Here is a 25,706-nt window from a genome sequence, read left to right as displayed (position 1 = left end):
TCATCCCACTGTTATATAGGATAACGTCAACAATGTATGGCCTTTTATTCTATTTTTCCTTTAAATGAAAAGTTGGGTAAAAAAAGGCTCGGCTCCTCCTCCTGTTAATGTAAACACTGACAAATACAGTAGATTATGATGCCTTCACTTAAATAATCACATTACTTTGCAGGAACACCCTCTGACCCCCGGATTATCTTAATTCAATTAATTCTTAACACACACACACACACGGATGTGTGTCCGCGCGGCAGGCAGCTGATCCTGGAGCAGCCCTGCATGCTCCGCAGTGACGTCAGCAGCGTATAAAAGCAGCGCTGCTCTCACATGGTCCCAGTTCACGCACCAGTCTCCGCAGAGTCTCTACCACCATGACGCAAATCTAACGAACTTGTTTTTTTCTTACCGAGAACGGAAATCCAAAAACCATCGCGTTATTGTTGTTGTTGTTATTGCTGTTATTATTGCTATTAGTACTATTATCATTTACCGCGCGCTTTTCCATCTTTCCCACACTTCTCTCCCCTCTTCTCCGGTGTGTGATGCCCGCCGGGATGTTCAGCATCGACAGCATCTTGTCCGGCAGACCGAGCTGCAAAGAGCCGCTGCTGCTGCACCGGAGCGGCCCCGTGGTGCTGTCCGCCGCCGGCCTCACGGATTCTATCTACACCGACTACAACGGACTGTACTCGGCCACGTGTGGACCTTCTCCTCCCGGGATTCAGTCTGTGAACGGGACCAGGATTGGATATAACGGCTACTACTACGGTCAGCTTCAGGTCCAGAGCGCCGGAGGAGGAGGGCCGTCATGCTGCGGCTCTGTGCCGGGCCTCAGCCCGCAGCAGTGCCCCTGCATCCCCGCAGGTAGGACAACAAGCACCATGACACTTTCAAACTCACTGTTTACCAAACTTTTTACGCGCATGAACACGCTTTTTTTTTAATCCAGTTGATTTTAATGGTGACAAAAGCAAACTTGTGCATAACAAAGTCATTTTTAAAATGACTTTGTTATGCACACGTTTGATAACTTTCGTTTTCTACGTGTTATTTCAAACATAGCATTTAAAAAATGTATTGAAAAGCGGGACAAATCTGAACATTACTATCTCACGCGACCGTGTGACAGTGACAGTGTATACGGACAGTTAGTTCGTATTTAAAAAAAAAAAAAAAGTCATATTGTTTATACAAAAACAGGCCACTAAAGCTTTCTATATTGTTTATTGCACAATTCTTACAAAACTATCATTAAATTATTCCGCAGCTCAAATTCCTCTTTGAAAATTATAATAACAATATAATAAAACGTGAAGAACTTTAATTGAATTTTAGTGTCAAATGATTAGGCCTCATCACAGTATTTCACACACTCACGATTTATGTCATTCGATGCCTTGGATGTCTTAATTTTATGCGGATGACACAAAGTGTTGTTATTTTATTATTATTATTGATATGAGTAGAATTAATAACAATAATAATAATAATGATGATGAAATTGTTTCACGCATTTGACAGAATGGGTTGTTTTTACAGATTAATGGGAGTGTTTTCTTACAATAATGAAAATAACAATTGTTTTCGATTTTCGTTATAAGAAAATGTTCTTAAGATTTTTTATTTTGGTACATTTTCCACGTTTATATGTTTTTATTATAGACTTGATGTCTTGATATAATATAATATAATATAATATAATATGATATAATTGCGAATTACTGGCTCAGAATAAATTAATAAATACATAAATTAATAAATAATAATAAAAAATAATCATACCAAAGTGTCCATATAGATCCTCTCTTATCTGATATTATTATTATTTGTATTATTATTATCATTATTATTATTATTGTTATTATTATTACTATTATAATTATTATTATTAGTATTAGTAGTATTAGTAGTAGTAGTAGTAGTAGTATATTGTAAATTATTATTCAGTGCTATTACGCTGTGCTTTCCACTCATGTACTTGTGTCTCCGTCCTCTCCGTCCCCGGCTCTGCAGGCTACGACAGCCCGGGCTCGGTGCTCATCTCGCCGGTTCCTCACCAGATGATGTCCTACATGAACATGGGCAGTCTGTCGCGCACCGAGCTACAGCTCCTCAACCAGTTGCACTGCCGCAGGAAGCGCCGGCACCGCACCATCTTCACGGACGAGCAGCTGGAGGCTCTGGAGGGACTCTTCCAGGAGACCAAGTACCCGGACGTGGGCACCCGAGAGCAGCTGGCCCGCAAAGTTCACCTCCGAGAGGAGAAGGTGGAGGTCAGAGACTTTTCTTGTTATTATTATTATTATTATTATTATTATTATTATTATTATTATTATTCACTGTCTATCATTTTCAGGAATTCACAGGCGTTATCTGTGCTATTTTACAATAAATACAGTATTTTTTACGTCTTATTGTGACAGTCATAGATGTCTGGCTACAGAAAATTCTTCAACTCATCAACACTTAAATGCAAGAAATGTATTATTAGTATTATTAGAGGCTATTATAGTAGCTTAATATGGGGGTTTCCTGTTTGATATTTTAGTTATTTAAAGAAAATCATACACTAATTTGGATTGTTCACAATTAAAGTTCTACATTTTGTTTTATTTTAAAACAAACAACAAACACAATTATAATTTGGAAATCATTTGTTTTTGTTTTACCATGGCTATTTGGAGTGAAGTATTCAGACAAATATGACACATCATTGAATCATTTTTACGATGGGACATTTGAACGTAGCTCTAACGTGTGAATGGCTCTTAAATAAACACAGCAACGTGTTATTTAGGTTTGTATGTGTCTTCACCTCGAGAACAGAGATAGTTGAGTCACAAAACGTGTAATATTAAATCTTATTTATTAAATCCGTTCAAGTACAGGACTTCCGTTTCGTTTTTCGCTGCGTCACAAATGAACACGCGACGTCTCGAGCGCATCAACGCGATCCGCATTCACTAAATAATTTTTTTTTGTTTATTAAAACGTTTACGGCAGAACGTTCTGACTAAACATTTTGGGCTCATGTGAATTTGTGCATGTGCTTCAAGTTTTTTTTTATTATTATTATTGACGTGATTGCAAACGTTTTACGGAGAATCATGAATCAAATATGACAGACAATATTTCACTCACACGTGACCAGAATCACACATACATTTTTGTTTTATGTGATTAAATTGGCACAATAATAAAACAGCTGTGCTGATCTTTGCCTTTGTGAAAGCATGCCAGTTCTGGACAAAATAAGATATAACTACATTTGACAATGCATCAATTAAATCAATCCTGCACTCGTGAAGAGGTCTGTGACACTATCGACCGTTAATATATCTGAATATAATATATACTGAATAAAGATCAATTTTCTTTACTGTTAATATAACAAACAAAATATGTCATTTTCTTAATATTATGTTGCTCAAAATGTAATTATAGTATTCTCTTAGTGCCAGCCCGAGCCCGTATGGGGCCCTAAGCTGAATTTGATTCGGGGCCCTCTCCTTCCCTCCCTCCCACCAACTCAGTCACCTGTGCTTTACTACACTATCATATTCAGAGTGGTGACACTGAACTTGAATTGAAAAAATAAACATGCACAACATCAGATATTTAATTCACTGCATTTAATTTACTTTTTTTTTTAATCAGTGGCCCCAAATCTGTTCACCAAGTGACTGGTCTTCACCTTCAAGATTCGTGCTTATGTATGGTTCTTTTTCCTCTTCTTAGGTTTGGTTCAAAAACAGACGCGCCAAATGGAGGAGGCAGAAACGGTCTTCATCAGAGGAGTCCGAGAATTCACAGAAATGGAACAAAACCACCAAAACGTCCGCGGAGAAAACCGAGGAGAGCAAAAGCGAGGTGGACTCAGACAGCTGATAGTCACAGAGACTGGAACAATACACACACGCGCGCGTGTATGTGTGTGTACACGTTTAGTGGAAAGTCACGTGGACAGACATACAGTACATACATACATGCTGGTGGTGTGATGACACGTGTTGCCATGTTGCACAGCTGTACATATCTACATTTTATTATGGATTCCATGTGCTCTATTTATATTTAATTTAATTTTTTTTTTTTTGTATAATATTAATTAAGGGAACGCGACTCTCCAGTGAACGGACACGTCTGAATATATCGCAGTGTTGTATGTGACCTTTTTATGGATATTAAATGTTGTAATTCTTGCTATTTTATTTCCCGGTGTTAATGTTATTGTGTGTGCGCGCGCGCAACTGTGGCCGCGCGTGGAGGCTGAAGCGCTGCTGCTGTTGGGAGGAATATACCGATGTTTTTATTTTGCAAAAAAAAATATATAAACCTACTTAAAAAGACAAGGATTATAGGCCTACATTAAAAAAATATATATATATATATATATATATATATATATATAGCATTAGCATATTAAACTGCAGTGATGCACTTTTCTTTTCTGACTTTTTTGCTTTACATTTATGCTCGTTTAGCATTTGAAATCGAACTTGGCAGCTGTTTTATTCTATACGTGATTTACCATATTAGACGTTCAGACTCTAAGATTATTCTTAAAGTGAAGATATTATTAATCCGTCTGACGTTATTGACAAAATATTAAAATTTTCTTTGCAAATGCTAATTTAAAAAACAAAACAAAAAAAAACTTGATCTAAATCTATCTTTTTAGATCTGCTGTTCTGTTAGATCTGACAAAAAAAGTAAACAAAAATGTCTCAGCTGAAAACCTTTGTTAAATGTAAAATGTTGTGGCCAATAGTTTGCTATTTGTGTGTGTGAATAATTAGTAGTACTACTTCTTTAATCTGGAAATCATCCAGCAAAGAATAAACCAGTTAAAAGCAGCAAATTCACAGTGGAGGAGCTGGTTTTGTTTCAAACGAATTAAACTGTTGTTGAATTACAGAATTGCAGTTGATTTTCTGTGGATGGACTCAGGTTACAGTGTTTTCCCTGCAGTGGTCAGTCGTGAAGCCACTTTTTCACAAATGTGCTTTTTGTTCAAACAATGAAATCTGACCTCCAAAACTCACCAAAACACTTTGCACACAACTCAAAACAATCTCCTTCACCCAAAACAACAGCAACACGTTTCCATCAAAGAGCATCACATACTTTCATTGTTACAGGTTTTATGATTTTCTTTTTTTTAATATTTTATTCTGCAGTAAAAAATGACTTTAATGACTCCACTATGTAACATCAAAATAAACCACAAATGCAGTTTAGCCTTTATTTGTTCCTACATTCTTGCACATAGTTATTTACTTTGCAAAATAAATTCCTGAAATTTCGGGCTGTCATTTTTTTTATTAAAACAAAGATGCCTGCATTCTTTTGGTTTTACTGCATTTTAATGTCAACTAGATGGATATTTAAATATGCACTTCAAAAGGTCAGTTCATGTGTAATTGTACAATGCTGTGTTTTACTGTAATATGTAGCTTAATTATTACCATGTTGGACATCTTACTGTTGTTTTATCAGAATATTAATGTTGACAGTTGAAGGCAAGTTTATCTTTATTTACGTTGTCCTTCATGTATTCTACCTTTTCTTGCCGTTCTTCACTCAACGTTTTCCCAATCCATGTATACATTATGTTGAAGTACTATTTTCTGAGTCCATAGGCGTTCAGCTGAAATAATAATAAGCTGCAGTTATCTTCATGAATATTCCGCTAAGCTTCTCTGTATATCTCAATATGGATACTGCAGCGATGCATGATGTTTTGACCGTGTTTTGTACACAAGCCGAAAGCAATTGAAAGAAAAAAGGAAAAAGTGCTGCAAATACAAAACGTATGGTGTTTTGCAGGTGGTGGAGGAGAAAATGAGAAAAGAGTTCATGGATTTTGGAAAATGTGGTCATTGAATACATTTGATGTCAAAGCTCGATGAAAGATGATGCTGCACAGTTTGGTTCAACATATAGACTCACGTAGTTTCACTGACTGTGTGAACAGTTTCAAGGGGTTGACTTCAGCTCTGACCAGTGGATTCAACCAAAAACTATGATCGCAACACAATGGTTTAAGCATATTTCACTGTGGAGTGTGAGTGTGTGTGTGTGTGTGTGTCAGCAGCTTCTCACCCAACAGCTGTTTTTACAGCCTCACACCTTTTATGTGACTGATTTTGTTCCTCCTGGAACGATCCACGAGCGTCAGTGCCTGTGCGTCGCTCTCACGCTCACTTTCCATATTCACTTTCCAAAATGTGCTTTACAGCCTCTCGTTAGAACATAAATGGGAAGAATTGTACACTTTAATCACTGGGGAAACACAGTCTTCAGGTGTCATTGATTTGAGCATAGAAAGGTAACAAATTATAAAGTATATTTTAATAATCGTGTCATTTAGGGTTTCCAAATTGTGGGCCAAGGCCCACTGGTGGGACTTGAAGAATCACCAGTGGACCTCAGCTGTGACTGTAAAATCCCTTCTTTTTTTTACCAATTCAGTTAAAAGTGTTCATCTTTTACTGGTGATATAACAAACAAAAAGTGTTTCTTATAATGTAATAATAGTCTGTATTAATGATATATAATAAAGAATAGTGGCTGCGCTTTTGAGATGTTGCTAAGGCAATAATGCTGAGTAATTACACCTATTGTCCTCCTTTTATTACTCCATTTTGATCACTAACAAAAAACAGTTGCAATGCTGAGTCAGCCACTGTGTTTACATGACATAAGGAGAAAATAAAATAAAAAGTATTGTGGTTGTCTGACCATCCTGGGCTTTTCAGTTACATTTTAGCATGTTAGTGCAATTGATATTGAATATTGAGTATTGAATATTTAGATTACAATAGATTAAACTTTATTTGTATTGCAGACAAGTGTATTAGAGCTGTAACTAACGTTAATTAATCGATTAATCGCTTGGTCCATCAAAGAATGTTGAAAAATGTTGATCAGTGTTTCTCAAATCTCCAGATGATGACGTTCTCAAATGTCTTGTTTTGTCCACAAACCAAAATGATTTACCTTTGTTATATGGAGCAAAAGAAAAGCAGACAACATTCACTATTAAGAAGCTGGAAAATCAGAGACCTTGCTTTAATGACACTCAAACCGATTAATTGATTATTGAAATAGTTGACAGTTCATTTAGTAATCGACGAATCGTCACAACCATATAATGTATATTCTTAGACAAAGGAAATGCATTTGGGAATCTAACCAGAGGTGAAAAAAGGCGAAAGTGCAATGACAAAGGAGAGAGGCTGAACCTCGTGTTGTTCACTTTATGAAGTTAGTACACAATGTGGAATTCATTGGACAGAAGGGGAGACCAATTTTATGCTCTGTCAACTTAAAGAATTGGATATTTTCAAGTTAATGGATGGCAGAAATACATGCTAACAACTAGCTGCATACTAATACTAACAAACTACCTCGCTTAGTGACAGACACTGCATTCATTAGATCAGTGGTTCTCAAACGTTTTATACCAAGTACCACCTGAGAAAATATTGAGCACCATTATCGCCATAAATAGGCCGTGCAAAGTCAGCTACAGACTTTTCACAGGAGGCAGATATTCCCAATAAGGGCTCTCATCACCCTCCTCTTCCTCACATATACTTCAGACACTGGCGTAGTGAATTTACATTAAGATGGAGCATGGAGATGAGGTGACTCTAATTCTTATTTTTTGTTATTTGTTTCATTTTCTACACTCAAGTCAAAATTCCTCAGCTCCACTCCGATCACATACCCTGGTATACACAGTAGAACAGTGTTTCTGATATTCCTCCAAGTACCTCCAGAGGAAGCTTGCGTACCACTGGCGGTACACATACCACAGTTTGAGAACCATGGCATTAGATTGATTCTCAAAGACAGTCGTCCAACTGAAAGGTATCGTCGAGCTACGAGCGTACTTCCACTTAACTCTGTATGGAAATGTACTGAGCATTGATTTCCTGTTTCGGCCATGTGTTGCTGCTAATTCTTCCCACAGTTCAGATCAAAAGCAGATTAGGGTTCCATTCATGTTGAAGAGAATAAAAAAGGCTGTAATAAAGTGAAATAGTACAAACATCAGTAAAAGAAATCTAATGGTTGCAGGATTGTTCTATGTTTTTATGTATAAACTGTTAAAATGGGCTGAAGACTGTAAGGAGGAGGTATGACAACTAAATAATGGGATATCAGTAGTTGCAGTAAATTACTTTCAATGTGGAGTTTGAAATGAAAACAACATTAACAGAACTTCACTGAAAGCCGCAATGTTGGGATTATTATATAACTGTTTATCACATTCTGGAGAGGAATTCCAATCAAATGTCCACAGTGTTGTCTCAACTATATCGACCTTCAACAATATAACACATAGAAGAAACTGCATTGTGTCATTTATTTCTATGTATTGTAATGTAATCCATACAGGCCTACAATATTTTTCTATTTTGGACTTTGGTATTGTACAATAATTATGGGAAAAGTCTTTTTTTCATAGTTAGCACTCTTGCCTTTGCAGCAAGAAGCCCTGTGTTCGAGCCCCGGTTGGAACAAGGGCCTTTCTGCATGGAGTTTGCATGTTCTCCCCGTTCTCCCCGTGGGTTTTCTACGGGTTCCTCCCACAGTCCAAAAACATGCAATAAGGGGATTAGGTCAATTGGACACTCTAAATTCACCATTCATCTATTCTGAGAGTGAATGGGTGTTTGTCTATAGGTGGACACAGCACAGCTTCACCCTGCGACCATCCTGTGGAGGATAAAATGGATGGATGGAACTGAGCTGAATGTCGTTCTCGCAAAAGATGAGATTAAAGATGCAATGATTTGAGGAATTTCAAAAAAATTATTTTTCATAAAACAATCCATAGCTAATGATCATCAACAAAGAATACAGCGTAAGAAAGGTTGCTCAGATTTTATCACCCAGCATTAATATATAATTTCTTGATAACCTTTACAGCACTTCTTTAAAAATATATCAATTTCTTATCAAATAAATCCTTAATCCTTAATAAATCCAATTAAAGACAAATTGTTTGTTTCAAAAAATCAGTTGCTTCTACATGTAGGTTAAGTAATAAAAATACAAGTTGTATTAAAACAATGTAACTCAGGAGGATTAAACAGGCTGATGATCTCAGATCATTAAATCCTAGTGAGGATGATGATGATGACAGATGGAGTACATGACCAGCAGCTGTAAGTCTTCATTCAACACATTTATTTTTTCATATTAAAGTAGTACAACACACACACACACAGCAACATTCTGTACATAAATTACTTTAAAGACTGTGTACAGTGATGAATAATATCTCTTCTGACTTTGCCACCCCAGAAAAAAAAGTTGCGAAGTGTCAAATTCAGCAATTCAGCACCAGAGGAGCTGAACACACACTAACACTTACTGACACATTCAAATGCTTTAGTGGGGACCAAAGTCAGTGAATAATACACTGGTATCAAACTCACAACTAAAGTGTGTATGTGAGTCTGATGGAGCAGTTCAGGACTCTCCTCCTTGTGACGGCCACACACACTCACATACACATAGACCTTAAAGCTTTAGTGGGGGCTAAAGTCCGCAAACGTCTCCGTTCATCCATTTTTGTGCAGAATATAAATATCGTGTTTAACAAACATGTATAAAAGCACCATAATGTTGGTGTAAGTTTAATGACATACTGTTCACAAACACAGCTTCAGTCCTGCTCTCTGTCTCCCTCCCTCTCTATCAGTGGTACTGCAGCTTCCGTACTTCATTACCTAATTTTGAGGATTTTTTAGATGAAGTGTCAGAGCTTTTCTGTGTGTTTTTACATCGAGTGAAGACAAAAACATCCCAGCTAGCTACGGTAGGCGCAGGTGCAGGGACTCACCAGTGAACAGGTAAATGCTGATAAAGTGTGGTGAGGGTATTTATATAGGAGGAGTTAGGAGAACATGGCTCCTGTGCATCATTGAGCCATGTTTTAAATCATGCCTTAAAATCCTGAACAGAGGAGAAACTGTTTTGTGACTTAACTCTAAGTTTTAACACATGTTCTCGTCCACTATTTTCTGATATGTGTGAATATAAGACATTCAGCATTTGCTTCCACGGTCTTTATTACTCTTAACACAAATGTGTTTTCATCTCTGAAGCCTAAATTATGAGTCATGTTGCCCATGTTGCTTTATTCACTGGGTTTTAAGTGACATATTTTTTAAGTATAGGTTGGAAACATGCTTTTATCTTTAATGGAAGGATTTGGGTTTAAGTGGTTTAAATGGTTTCTAAAGTACCATATTTCATCAGGAGTTTTCCCCAGAAGCATAACAGCAGGAGTGAAATAATGGGAAATTACAATTCCGTTACCAAAATGCAATGATAATAGTCTTGAGGTAAAGTGTGCATTACATCTACTTGCTATCCTTTATCTGTTAAAGGGGTTGTTCAGGTTTTTGGCTGAATCAAGTTTTCACTTTGTTTATTGCTCACATCCAACATCAAAATCCAGAGAGAAAATCTGTGATTTTGATGAGATGTTGATGTTTTGGGAAATTTCTAAATCAGATTCTTTTTTTTTAGATTTATATTAGTGACACAAACTGACTAAATGAGGCAGCAGTAGACCATCACCTCCACTTTGGTGCAGGAGAGCAGTTCAAACTTCCATTTCATTTCATTACATTACGTTACGTTACATGTCATTTAGCAGAAGCTTTTATCCAAAGCGACTTACAATGGGTGCATTTCAACACTTGGGTACAAACAAGAGCTGGAAGTAAGTAAGTGTTTCAAGTATGCCCAGCTATAAAGTGCTACTCATGAGTGGGATGTACAAGTAAGTGCATTTTCATTTATTTATTTTTATTTTTGTTATCACTGTCGTCATCTTAGTTGAGGTAGAGTCGAAAGAGATGTGTTTTTAGTCTACAGTGGAATATGTGGAGGCTTTCTCCACCATTTGGGAGCCAGGACAGCGAACAGTCGTGTGTCGACGAGTGATACTGCGGTGTAGTCTGATTTCCAGTCAGAATGTTACAATAAATCACTTATTGTTCACGTGTTCTACAATGGCAGCTATACCTCATACAACCACACTTACATGTAAAAGGATACCTTAATCATTGCTTTTAACACAACAACAAGTCCTGTAAAAACGTCTTTGTCTTTAAATCGCCTTAAACCTTACTGTGTGGAGTTTGTATGTTCCCCACACGTGTGTGTGGGTTTTCTCCAGGTTCTCCAGTTTCCTCCCACAGTCCAAAAACACACAGAGGTTAATTGGACACTCTAAATTGACCGTAGGTGTGAATGTGAGAGTGAACGGTTGTTCGTCACCGTGTGTTTGTACTGGCGACCTGTCCAGAGCGGGGCCCCGCCTTTCCCCTGTGTCAGCTGGGATTGGCTCCTCATGTGGAGGATAAAGCGGTAGATAATGAATGAATTAATGCATTTGCCTTAAATTCAATCCATCAGTGTAGTTGCATACGTGTAAATGAATCCCCAAACAGTCTATAATCACAGGAGAAATGGTCACCTTGCGTTCCCATCGTCACACTTGGATCAGGGGGAGAGTAACAGTAACAGCACACTTCTAATGTGACTTTTAAAAAAACAGATTAGAGCAGGGGCCAGATCAGGCTCTCTGGGATTTTGGCACCAACACAAACCATGAAAACACACCATCCCCAATAATTCCTTGTATGTACAGCAGTGATTTATTAAGTGCTTCACTGCACAGCACCACTGAGATCCACAAAGCCCACAGCCAGGGTCATTAATCTTTTTTTCAGCAGCAGTAATTTTCTATTTCACAAATTTAATGCAAGGCGATTTTTTTTAAAAACCATTATTTCTTTGACCTTTTTATGCACAGTTCCCAGCACTTGGAAAAACAGAGGTGGAGTCCAAGAAAAATTAGGTATTGAGTTAACTTTCAGAGTAGATAAATCTTTGCTCCATTTCTGTGCATTTTGGGAAAAAGAAGTCGCTTTTCCTTTTTTCTTCTTCTTTCTGTGCGACATTTCGTGGGCACGGTGCTCTAGCGTGAGCCCCACCAAGGATGCAGGAGTCTGATTTATTTACTCCTTTCGACCAAACAGCTCCACATCTTAGAGAGTCAGAGTTTGTGTGTGTGTACGTGGTGGTCGAGTGGATGTGTCTGAATGATGCTGTTAGTGTTCGGGGGTCTGGAGAGTTTTAGCAGTCCCAGATTTGGCGGCTGGACTGACAGCTCTTGGGTGGATTCCCTGCTCTAAAGATAGACAGGGGTGTTGGCCGCTCTGTGGTCCACATCCAGAAACATTTGAGAAAATGGCCTCCCTCATCACCGCCGACTCAGCCAGTCATAAACGAAAGCTAAGACAAATAACGCATATTTTTACAAAATGTAAACTTCCTCCTATATTATTACCATATTTCACTGGGATGACATGTGGTTTGGAGTTTGTTTTTGTTTTTGGTCCATGACTATCTTCTCTGGCCTCTGGATCTTTGCAGTGCGCCGGAGCCTTGAGGCCAGATTAGGGCTGCATGGATACACCGATGCATAGAAAGGCATGTAGACCTACAAATAGAGGGTGCAGCGCACCACCACAGCCATTTCAACAGTGAGTATGTGGCTGCAGAATATACTAGAGAGCTGCATGTTAACTGTCTCACTACCTTTGGCTTCGTTTCCACAGATTTATTGGATTCAATTTTGTTGAATTGTGTGACTATTCTCGACGTCTGACATGCATCTGGTAACCATACGGCAACAATGTTGTAATAGGGAAGTAATATTAAGTTAATACCATCTTATTTGCATAGAAATCTTCAAGTAAGAGCTTGGTTTTAATCATGAACATCGTGTGTGTGACAAATAAAGGAGAAATTTCCACTTTTTAATAAGGAAATTATCCATTTTGATTGTAGTCAATAATAATTCCCACTACCAAGCACTAACCTGGATATTAATTAAGTAATACCATGATATTACTGTAATATTATCTAGAATTTGTATCATAAAAAAATATGTTATAACCATAATATTACAACCCTATCACAAACATTGAACATCACTGTTGTGCAATGTGTTACCTAAAATGTTCTTATCTGAATGTTACTGTTATGGTTGAACTCTTTATTTAATAAATACAGAATGTATTTCAAATCCAAGTACAAAGTTGTTTCTCTCCATTTGTCTTATTGTGACAATACATGTGAATTTAAGTCAATGTGAATTTCTGATTATTATGGCATATTACTGAAGATCAAGTGTATTATGTTCTTGAAAATGACTTTAAAGTGAGACTGTGTAACTTTCACGACCTGTTTCTCCTCTTCAACATTATTTGCACAATATTTTATTAATGTATTACTTGTATGTGTGTTATTTTGCTCATTTTAAGACTAAATACCCTTGATACTGTATTTCTTGTGTTGAGTCCTAATTCTCACAATGACCTATTTAGTTTTGTCTTAACTCGCAGACAAACTGTCTTTTTCCCCCCAGATAATTGTGGTAAAAACAAATCTGACATGGCATGTATTTTTTTTTTATCGATTATTGATTTTGACCTCACAGTAGTGATAAGGAGCAGAAGAACACATTTGCCCAACACATTAAGCAAATAAACAACAAGTACCTGATGTGAAAGTGTCTCCCAGAAACACAGCATTGCAAGAAATTAATAATTATTAAAAAAAATTATTAACTTAAATATATCAAATATGAGCAAACATACAACGATTATGTGATTGGGAGTTGAATATTACATTTATATGTTCAATTAGACCCAGATACTGGTGCAGTTTTGGACTGGCGATGAAACCTGGTTTATGGTCTGTCATCTTGTAGAATATTTTGCACTTCATGGATGATAGAAAGATATTTAATGGTGCTAAAGTTATTTTGGTCTGTGACGTAACAGGTCAAGCAAAACAAACCAACAAGCTGAAAGGAGGGAATATTGGCACCTATAGTCTAAAAGAATATTCTTCACTAAAAAAAAAAAAAATCAATGCATATCATTTACGAATAGAATTCACATCCATTTGGATTCCATTCTTTTAACATAACAAAACTAAAAAACATAATGTGATGAAACGGATAATGAGATTTTTGTAAAATGACTAATAAATCCAACATGTTTTAAGTCCAGCCACATTACTTAACAGATACTTAAAACTCTTCATGCATGTTCACTTTTTATCTGATTAAATTGGATTTATTTTCACAATTCCAAGGAATCTGATTAAATAAAAACATATGAAAATATGATTATTTGAATAAAAGCAAATAGATGTAATTAATAGATAATTTTTTTTGAGTTTTACTGGGACGAGAATGGTAGTCAAAAGTAAATGACTTTTTTCTATTTTCAGCTACTACTGTCTACTATTTGACCAATAAGCTTAAATAATGTTGTATTTATTGTATTTGTATTTAAACTAATCCCTCTGTATTTCCAAAGATTTACTGGTACATGTGCGCACACTGCCACACATACAAATATGGCATTATAAGTGTAAGGATTCTTTTATTGGCAGAGTTAGTGCCAGCAAAAGCTCTCGACTACTGTAATGTTCTCTTCTGACCAGCTGTGTAATTACACCACCTGTCACCACACAAATCACAGCACACCCGTCATCTGCTGACTTCAATTAGCCAGCCCCCTGAAATCCCCACCCGACTGGTTTAAAACCACAGAGGAGCCTTAAAGGAGCTACAGTGTGGGTCAAAGTCAACCACTGCCAGCGTCCACCGATCTCCACAGTGGAGGAGGTGATTGTAAAGGCCTTGACAAGCATGAGCTGAGCACAAGACGTGTGCTGTAAAAAAAGAACACAAAACGGGAAAGAATGACCCAAACTAAAATTGTTTGTGCAAGTTGAAGCCGACACTATTAGGCATATTTTCCGTCAGTGCTTTCCCGTCACGTGGGAAACTCAACCTGCAGAGGCTAAAACTTGTTTTAGTTGCGTAATACATCACGGCAAACACCACGTCTGCTGCTAACTTTGGTTAAAGTCACATAAGTGTGTTGGCAAGAGTCTACAAGACGCCACCATACACAATTTAAAAGCTTGAAGTGATAGTCAGTGCTGACTGAGCTGTGCTGAACCACTGCGTCAAGACACAAGGCGCTCACTTTTTAGCCACTTGCAGGCGCTTCTTTGTGTTTTCAGGGCCTAACCACACAAACAAACAAAACATTAACACTTTTTCTTTGTTTTTTTCGAAAAAGTTTTCTGTAAACATGGCATATTTTAAGGAAATGTCTTCACACGAAACCCCAAAATGACTCGTAATATGTACTATATAGCATTTCGAGTCAGGCCTGTAGCTCTGCTAAACCAAAAATGGAGACGTTGAGCATGCGTGCACGTTTTTTTTTTTTTTAATATAGCTTTATTCGAATAGCTAGTTCTGTAACAATCACAGAAACAGAGACATAATGAAGAAAGTCACAGGGACACAGGAGCTGCTGGTCTCGTCTGCCTCATTCTGTAAGTGTGTGTCACTAAGGTAAAACAAAATAAAGGATTTTAAATGTAAAATATAATATAATATTGTCTATTTTCTCAATGGACTTTGGTGCAGGAGGGTGAGCAGTTGGCTTTAGATGTATGTTGGTTGTCAGTGAATGTCAGTACCTCACACAAGCATACTTCAATAAATATAAACTATCCCTTTATGGTATTTCATATTATAAGATTGAGAGAAAAGACAACAGTTGAGGAGAGAGACAATTTCACTAAGAAACGCTCCATCTGTCAATCACTGAACTCTGTCTGTAAATTAGAGCATGATTTCAGTCGACAGTTAACTCGGACCATGCTGCTGTGTGCTTTTATTGTACAACTTCTAATCTGGAGGTCTTTAATCCTTGTCTTGTGGTGTTAGTGGCTGCTGTACCAAGGGTAGCACATGAATCATGATGAAGTGCAAAGTATCTTTAAACACACATGTGCACTTCACCTGCCCTGCATGCTGCACACCACAGACTGGGGTCAATGTGGTTTCTCGATTGGCTGCTGATGGAGGGCAGGACCGGGATGAAGGTCTGACCTCGTAGCGGTGGCTCAACGTGAAGTCTGCGGGGGAAGGGGAAGACATGTGGTGATTAGAAAGGCAATGAGGCAAAATAAGCCGTAAAGAATAACTGCTAAAATAAAGAGGATCAGCTACGCCTGACAGAGCGTTTGGAAGCCACGTTTTCAATGAATAATGTGTAATTTCTCTCTCAACCAAAACAATCACAACATACCTAAGTTGATGATGTCTGGAAGCAGTGAGGGATCATGGGAATTATTTTGTTGGGTGTTTGCCGAGTAGTGGAGCTCAAATAGTGACAAATACACAAAAAACATAGTACCACATCTTTTCTTGCTCACTCTGACATTTCATAGAGAGTTTGCGCCGCAGACATTAAAGCGGAAGATGTCATTAAAAAGGAGACTAAAATGAAACCTTGAAGTGACATTAATGTGAACTTTACTTTTTGTGAACTGCAGCAAGAAAGTGTTTCACGTTTGTTTTGGTCTTGTGAATTCACATGTAAGCTTTTGTCAAGACAATAACCTTTATTAATGCTCTTTGTGACCCTTATTATAAAGTGGGAAACATGTTCTAATAATGTTTATTATCTGTGTGGTCATTTAAGGCTCACACGGAGCATTAATAAAGGTGAACAATGGTTCATAAATGCTTAATTGTAGTTAAGTTATAATTATTTTACAGTTAAGTGTTATTGTGTTGTAGCTTTATAAACCCCTAAATATTAGCTTAATTAACTTGAATAACATTTTCAAATGTTTTTGGTGAACAGTGAGGAAATGCTTATTACAGCATTTACTAATGTTTAATAACGTACCGTTATTGTAAACTGTTACCAATACCTTTAAGGGAACTAATGAATTAACCCTCAGCAAAAAGTTTGATGGTATAATATTTAATCACAGCAAAGATATGTAGCAAATTAAAATACAAATTTCAATTGAGGAATTAGTAAGATTTATCATTTATATCTGTACCAAATGTGACAGCAAACTCATGAACAGTAAATGTTATTTATTGTATTAATACTAAAAGACTTAAATTCACGCATAGTGGATTTAGTTACCACCACTTTCCCCTTTATGACTACTGACTGGATAACTGGCTTATATTTTAGTTAACGTTTTAAGTGACGCTTTGTGCATATAGTTCATTGATCTCACATTCCATTCCACTCACCAAAGGTTCAAATTCATTTTGTGTTTCCTTCTTTTCTTTTAGCGTTGAGTTGTACATTTTAGGTTCCAGCCGACTTCCTCACAATAACCTGAGCAAGTTTCCATGGTTACCATCTTCTTGTGTCATTTGTCCAAAACTGGTTTAGAACGTTTCAAACTGGAAGCACGCACACACACACGGATCACTGTGGAAATGGGAGGGAGACAAAGTTTACGTCACACCTAGCGAACAATGGGGGCCTATCTCTGAAGAGGCTAGATTTAGAGAGTTAAGAGCAGAAATATGGCAGGAAACGAGGGGAGGAGAGATGACAAATGACACCAGGGACGTGACATTTCATGGTCGGGGCTTAAAATGCCCAAACTAAATAAAATAAATACCCTTTTTTATAAAAGGCTTGACAATTCATTTGTAGGTAAACCGATGATTGGATTTATGATGTGTGGATGAACCGTGGCTACGTGATCGGCTCTCTGGTTTATGCTTCAGACTTGGGGGGAGCTGTAGGTGTACATGCCCTGCTGACCTGCAGTGGAACGTTCAATCCAAGTTCAATCCCACCCTCGGGGGATTTCTGGGTTTTAGCTGCTGCTCGCCTCTGTCACTGACATTATCCAGAAATCCTTTACCACAGCACCACCTGAAACGTCCAGCAGGCAGCATATTTATATCACCCTGCAATGTCAAGCCATCCTCCCCCTGCTGCCTCCACCCAACACAAGAAATCCACAGTAGATTGCTTGTTTCTGACCCCAGAGTGTCCCCCCTTGTCCTCCTCCACCCTGTCTCCTTGTTGCTGAGAGCGAGGAGTAAATAAAACAATGTGTGGATTAATGATCAAATGATTTGAAGGCTGTGTTCTTCCAAAGGCCAGAGCAAACCGCTCTCTATTTACCCAAAGAATAAATCAAAATTATGGGCTGTATCAACAATAGAACTGTGCTCCCCAGAGGAAAAAAAAAAAGAGTGATGGATCATCAGTGCAAAGGAGCAGCCTATGAATTACACAATGTCCCTTCTGTCTACTTATCTGATAATAACTGAACCTACACCTACAAGAATATGACAAAGTGTAATATCCTCTTGTTAAATAAGGAAATCTACTGTGGATTATTGGACAAAGAAAAAGAAAATCCCAATATGTTTTTATTTTACTCAAATAGATTAGGTGGCAAAAAATAGTGACTTTGCAGGTTTGAGAGCGGATTTTTTAAAGTAATAGTTCAAGTGAAGTATGGTTGTATAAAGTACTGACACAAAGTTAGCACTGACCTTGTTGTGCACTGCATTACAAACACGGATTATAGCCACTTAATTAAAGACTTGCCTCATAAAATCTACACCAGCTCAATTCTACAATATTCTAAGAATGTTTTATCTCGACATTAGATTAAAAACACAGACTTTGCTATAGATGAAAAAGACTGTCCAAGTTCTTACTGAGAGTGAGCATCTGTGTCTCAGGCAAGTTTCTGATATGTTGTTTATGTAAAAACATAGACATTACTTGGGGAAAAAGTGTCATCATATTATAGTACCTTCAAGTTAGTGACATGTCATGTTTTCTTTTAATTTCTTATCACGTTGCTCATCACTTCAGGTCTGAATTACATAAGTCTCACGTTGTGCTTCTGTTGCACAAGATTACAGCTAATGTTTATAGTTGTATGATTCATTATGGTTCCATTAACTGATCAGTGCACTTTAATTGAGCTCAGTGATTCAAAGATTTGAGACAGTTGTTAACAAAATAAAAGCAATAGAAAAAATAAAACAGAAACAAAACAGACACATGCATACATTTATAATTAAAGATGTCAATGTTCCTATCTGGAGTTCATGCTGACATTGCATTAAAAACCCAAACATCATTTAAAGCAACTTGACCACACACAGGGTAAGAGATATTCATTCTAAACAATGAGCCGGCTGCACCAGTGAGGATTTAGCTGAGTCCTAAAGTATTCTGTGCTCATATTTTTGCATTTGTATCACAACATCTTTTTACATTTTGCAATAATCACTTGGAATAATCATCTTGGCTCACTTTCCAAAGACCCTCTTCATAATCCTAATAATTCAGATTAAGCACATGCTTACTGCCATTTGTACCCCTGCTAAACCTGTGGTGTCTGTTTCTCTGCAGGGCTCAAACACCCGCTGCACAACTTGACTACGAGCGAGTCGTCACACTTTCAGAGTGAGACCATGCGTGCGTCATCGTGTCCTGCATCGTCTCCCTGCAAAGTCGTCCACGCAAACATGATTGCAGTGTCCTTGACTTCACAAAATGAACCGCAGTCACAGCTGCGTTCAAAACAGAGTCAAGATCTGGTTCCATGTCTTTGGATGTGAGAGTCTGCTGATGCAGCCAGCAGTCTGTAGCAATAATCTTACGGTTGACAGACTTTATCCATATTGTAACTCCTTGCTGCTGCATCGTCCCTGCAAAGGCCACACACTTTCGTCTGCTCAGTCTCACTTCAATCACTGGTTCATCACCAATTTTACTGCCCAGTAAGGTGTCGTTTAGTTATTTATTGCTAATGTATTGCTAATAAAGACCAACCTATCACTCTAAAGTGTATTTGAGTAGTAGTTGAAGTAATGTAATGGTTTGAATTAGTCTCATTCAGTTTTCTTCTTTAGTCACAGCAGAGTATTTTTGGGGACTATTTCAACTTGAAATTATTACTGAAAAAAGAAAATAGTTGGAACAACTTAAAAAAATTACTTCAATTGATAACACTTTCCAAGTTAGCCTAACACAATTGATTTAAGTCAGAATAAAACAAACAAAGGAAACAAAATAAGTCTTATAATAATCAAAACAGGTAAAAAGTAAGAGGATCATAATTAAGTTGTATTAATGCAAACTGTTGATTTTAAATTCTAATTATTTCAAATTCTTAACTATATCTGACTTAAATCAATTGTGTTAGCCTAACTTGGAAAGTTGAAAAAACTTAATTAATTTGCGTGTTATCAATTGAAGTAATTTTTTATAGTAGAAGAATAGTAGATTAATCGCAGAAGCTGTGCTGGTTGTTCAAGTCCGACCTCGGCCACATGGGGCCCTGGGGAGGACGACATCCTTGGGACGAGGAAAAATAATAGTCAAAGAAAAAAAATTAGAATAAAACAAATAAAGGTCTTATAATAATCAAAACAGAAACAAAAACTAAGAGTAATTCATTTGTATTAATGCAAACTGTTGATTTCAAATTCAAATTCTCAACTATATCTGACTTAAATCAATCGCTAACTTATAAACAAGTTTTAAAAAAAACTTTTTTAACATTTGTGTTTCCAATGGAAGTCATTTTTTCAAGTTGGTCCAACTATTTTCTTTTTCAGTGTTGAATGCAGAAGTGGGGGCTCCAGAAAAGCTTGGACAGTTTGTCTTCATCTGTGGAGCAATATTTGTTATTGTGCAGACCCTTTTTTTTCTTGCAGGTACTTACCACATTTCTTTTCTTTTTGTAATTCATGGGATCAACAGAACGCCATCTGTTGATTGTTGCTCTTTTAAGAAACAATGAAATGACTTTCCTTTTGGTATTGATCTCATTTGCTGTCTCTCTGAGTCTGGAACACTATTAAAACCTCTCTGACTGTGACTTAGTACATATATGAAACACAACTGAACAACTGGAATTGCACTTAATAACATTTCTCATAGTCAGACATACATACCCAGATAATGCAATTGCAGGTCTATACTGTGTGCTCCACATGTCCTTCCCCCAGGCTTTGAACCAGAATAATAGAAGAACACAACAGTGAGAAGAACGTGGTGAAATGCAAACCGACTACCAACAAGGGTTGCCAACACCCTGACTGAAAATGATTAAGTAAATAAAATCTCATTCTTTACTCAATTATACTGTTTACATATTGCACCCTCATACCTGATATACTGCACTTAACATAGGCTGCATTACCCCACACACTACGCACTTTAGACATGGCTCACAGTGAATCAGACGACCAATTAAAAGTGCCCATTTTCGGTTGGATCGTGATGAATGGCAGACAGATGGAGAGGGCCTGAGAGCAGGAGGAGAGATTTATTTTCCCTCAAATACCACAATCTTCATTAGTGGACTAATCTGTCATTTTGCTGTCTTGGTTTTTCACTGACTTGATTATCAAAAATAAGGAACAAAGTGTCTGATTAATATGGAAAACATCTTTTATCTTGCAAATATGGAAGAAATCCTTATTTTACGGAACGGAGTAAAACATCCAGATAATGTGATTGATCGCGAGTTGTCTTTCTGCTGCACGTACACCCTCAGTTGGACCAGACTTGGATTCAAGCTAGCCTGAGCTCTCTGTGCATTCCCCACAGTTCCTAACCCCAAAAGGCGAACATGTGTCGGACTTAAAAGACTGATTTTATGCTCTGTCAGCTTAAACAACTGAATATTTTTAAGTTAATGGCTGTTAAAGCTCCGAATGGTTCTCAACATGCTAACAATTAGCTGCTTGCTAAACCGGCAGCACATTTTCTGTCACATATCTATCTTTCATACCCATTCACACACTGCCGTCAGAAGCCGTCAACATGGGGTTAAGTGACTTGCCCAAGGGCACACATAGACTAGCAGGAGCCAGAAATCCATCCCACAACCTTCAAGTTGAAAGACGACTCACTCGAGCTACCATCGCTCAATTCCAACTCCTCACTTTTACTTCTAAAACGTAAAAAAGTACACAAATGTCATACTTTAAGACTTTTACTTAAGTAATGTTGTAAAAGGTGTTTCTGGTACGATATTTATACTTTTGCTCAAGTATGCCTGTTAGGTACTTACAGCCACGACAAGCAAGTAGGCACCTGTGTGTCCGTCAGCACGGCCACGCATGGGTGGCAACAGCAGCAATAGTTTTAGGTTCATTAGTGGAGACATTGACAAATGTTTGGAAACTGGTAAGTAATGAGCGAAAAACACATAGATATATTCTACTATTATTAAGTTATTTATTTCAGGAACCTCATTGTACAGAAAAGCAAAGTCTTTAACGTGTGACAGTAAAAAAAAGGACTATTTCAGACAGAAATAAGACACAAAATCGTTTGTGTCTTATTCAGGGGGCCGATCTCCCCTTCACTCCCCGTAATTCAAACCATGGTCTAATACCCATAAGCTAAAAGGGGGAGTGTTAGGGTCTGCTACCTAGCAGAGCAGAGGGGGACACATTTCATTCAATTCTTTGATTGCCAGCTAGCGTTTGTATACTGAGACAAGGACAGTAGTCCAGCTGAGCAGTGTATAAACTTCAGTGTGCATAGAAATGTATTGTGTTCAAAACAAAAAGTTTGTCCTTTTGATACGTGTGAGTGACTCTGTGTTAGGCGTTGAGTGCAGAGCTCAGTGTTTCCTATCTTTCAGCATGTATGTCCTCTCCAGCTTGCCCCCGGAGCTGCTGCTTCACCCAGAAACAGCTGCATCTACTTAACAGCCGACATGCAGGGAGGAGATCCTAATTGACTGTTGCAGTAGATTTGCTTGTCAAGCTGCCAACTGGTGCATTAAACACCAAGTCGCCTGTTGCACACTGTTTAAGGGAGTGTGGGTGGTGGTGGTGGTGGTGTGTGTATGTGCAATGAGACTTGGAAAAGATACATGGCTCTAAGTGTGTACGCCTGCCATACAGGGTGTCTACACATGCTGCTTCTGCCCTCTTGTGGATAAAGCTGCAATACAATAAATAGATGATTTGTCTCATGTGGAGGTTTTTTTTTATGTGTTACACCACATGCAGCACATGAATAGTTTTATAGAGGAGATAATATATGTGTGGTTATGTTTGGACTAATGCCACCTTTTACCTTCCATTCTTTATACACAACAAATAGGCACATGCTGAAATAATTCTACATACATATTTAGTAATGCATATATCATACTACAATTTGAATGAATGAATGAATTCAAAGTTTAAAAATTACATAATGAAAAGAAGTAAGAGAACAGTGTAAAAAGGCTTTCATCCCCGGCTTTGTCTAATTTTTTCTTTTAAAAAATATGGCTTGAAAATATATATTTACAACCAAAATAAATAAATTAATATAAAAATAACCTATCCAAAACAAAATAACATTCTTAAAAAACATCCCAACTGTATTATATTCCAGTATGTTTAAGAAACAATAAACCCTATCACAACATATTCCTATGTTCCAAACGTCTCTATTTTGTATCACTTTTTTGATCAGATTAATAATTCTAATTATAAAACGAGTCTGTAAGTCCACCTTGTAACAGTGTTTTTGAAAGGTTGTATATTAACAATAAGTTATTGTTATGATTAAATCATTCAAGACTCAACACAGCATGGACTGAATGTGTCCTGCATCACTCTGGTTGAGAAAGAAAACAACGCGCACTCACACCCATTATTTCATTAGGTACACCTGTAAAATATCCAATCATCCAATCACACAGCAGCAAGTAAGTGCGTAGAAGTATGTGTAGACGTGGTGAAAAAAAGACACAGAAACACACATTTAATTGAACATATTTTTTTCACTCATCTCATTGCTCATCTTCAGTACATCACTGTTTTTGGCTGTTGTTGTTGATGTTATTGTGCCACGGTTTGGTGTTTGTGAACAGAAACCATGTGACATTATTTGTTTTCCATCCGAAAACAGCCTCTGTTAATCAGAACTAGTTATGTGTCGAACTGAACTGAATCATTCACTGAGACGATTCATTCATCTAACAGTTCCGCTGAGCTGAGCTCTGTTGCGACTCGAGTGATTCGTTCACTGCAAAAGAGTGAGTGAGTCACTCAGTGAGGGAATCCCCACGTGTCCCCTGAGCTAACGGCTAATGTAGACAGGCGTCGACGCAAGATGTTTACACTTGGGAAGCGAGAACATAAACACACACAGTCAAATTCTCCGTTGTTTTAACAGACTTTCCCAGTAAGCACAAACTTAAAATGTTAGGTTCGCCCGTAATGAGAGTACAGTGTAGAGACACAGCAATGCTGCAGCTCAGCTGCCACTGTGATGAGAGGAGGAGGAGAACGGGCACTTTTAAAGTAATATATGGTGTAAAGTTATTGTTATTGTATTTAATGCATTAAAAATGCATAGTATAACAAATACATAAATAAAGGCAAATGTTTCAGTGATTATTTAATGCAAGATTAAATTATTAAGTGCTGCATACTGATATCACCCCCTTTCATAGTTTCCGCTGCATGTTGAAGCCAACAATATGTCAAAAACAGTAGAGTGAGACGTCTCAGGTCCTCTCACTGCGAGGAAATAGTATGTGTACTGGTGATGCGTAGTGATTCGTTCACTGAACATACTGCGAATGAATCAGCACAGTGCTAGTACACTGAAAGTGGCTTAAACTGTCAGAATCTGCCTCAGCAAATCCAAGAAAAATGCAGAACTGTGGAAGTTTGACAGTTTAGCCTGTCAAACTGCTGAAGGACCGGGTTTTTTGAGCTACAGAATTCACTCCTAAAGTTTTTTCATGGGAGATTCTTTGTGTTCTCCGTCATGCGCTTACCTGTTTGCAGCTGCCTTGCTTTCTAGCTCAATTCAATTCATCCATCCATCCATTATCTACTGCTTTATCCTCCACTGGAGGGTCGCGGGAGTACAACCTGAACAGTTCGCCAGTCCATCGCAGGGCCTCACATACAGACAAACATCCATTCACTCTCACATTCACACCTATGGTCGATTTAGAGTGATCATATTGCATGTTTTTAGACTGTGGGAGGAAGCTGGAGAACCTGGAGAAAACCCACACACTCAATTCAATTCAATTCAATATTATTTGTGTAGCACCAAATCACAACATATATTATCTCAAGGCACTGTACATAGTAAGGTAGAAATCTTTACAACATTATATATAGAGAGAGAAAGTTATGCACTACAGTTTTCAATATCTTATCTCCTGCATTTCATCCCTCTCTATGTGGCCTTTTGTGGCTTGTCAAATCAGGTTAGCTTTAAGTCATATGGGACAAACACATCCCAACCTCAAACGCTCAAAATGTGGAGTTTGTTCTTTGGCTGCCCCCATGCAATGATTTGAGTCATGGAAAGCAGAATTTATATTGTCAGTAAAATTGTTCTTGGTGTCTAACAGAATGTCAGGTTAGAAACCGTCTTGTCTCAATATCACTTAACTACAAAATATGACAATAACATTTGGAATGGAAACAGGGGATGTTTGGAAATGGAGGCCAGCATTACTCAATCCTTTTGGCTTCTCTGACACTAAATTGTAGCAGAGCCAAACCCTTTTTGATACATACTCCTCTACAAGTATCCTGAGCTTCTCTTCAGTTGGCAGTTAAGTCTGTTTCATCACACACTTTAAAAACATGTTAATTGGACATTTGACTGTCCACTGGCAACCTTTCCAAGAACCGGGATTCAAACCTTGATGACCTTCTTGCTGTGGGGGAACAGTGCTAGCCACTACTGCGCTGTGTGGCCCTGTATCACATTTGTAACTATTAATTT

At 37.7% G+C, this 25,706-nt stretch overlaps 1 protein-coding gene across 1 annotated transcript; it reads left to right on the top strand.

Annotated features, from left to right (window-relative positions):
• The first annotated feature begins 324 nt into the window (after positions 1-324).
• gsc (goosecoid) lies at positions 325-4,211 on the top strand. The gene is made up of 3 exons (XM_058615515.1): positions 325-864; positions 2,014-2,273; positions 3,739-4,211. The coding sequence occupies exons 1-3, from the start codon at positions 543-545 to the stop codon at positions 3,886-3,888; spliced, it is 732 nt and encodes a 243-aa protein (XP_058471498.1). The 5' UTR covers positions 325-542; the 3' UTR covers positions 3,889-4,211.
• The last annotated feature ends 21,495 nt before the right edge of the window (positions 4,212-25,706 follow it).

The sequence above is a fragment of the Solea solea genome, chromosome 18 (assembly GCF_958295425.1).
Source record: "Solea solea chromosome 18, fSolSol10.1, whole genome shotgun sequence".
Classification (NCBI taxonomy): Eukaryota; Metazoa; Chordata; class Actinopteri; order Pleuronectiformes; family Soleidae; genus Solea; species Solea solea.
Note: the sequence above shows the minus strand (reverse complement) of the source record. Positions and strands in the feature narration are given on the sequence as shown.

Excerpts from the sequence above, each read along its gene's own strand:
- gsc (XM_058615515.1), top strand. The coding sequence starts at position 543 with ATGCCCGCCGGGATGTTCAGCATCGACAGCATCTTGTCCGGCAGACCG. Across the intron at positions 865-2,013 it reads GTGCCCCTGCATCCCCGCAG|GCTACGACAGCCCGGGCTCG; the intron begins GTAGGACAACAA and ends CCGGCTCTGCAG. Across the intron at positions 2,274-3,738 it reads TCCGAGAGGAGAAGGTGGAG|GTTTGGTTCAAAAACAGACG; the intron begins GTCAGAGACTTT and ends TCCTCTTCTTAG.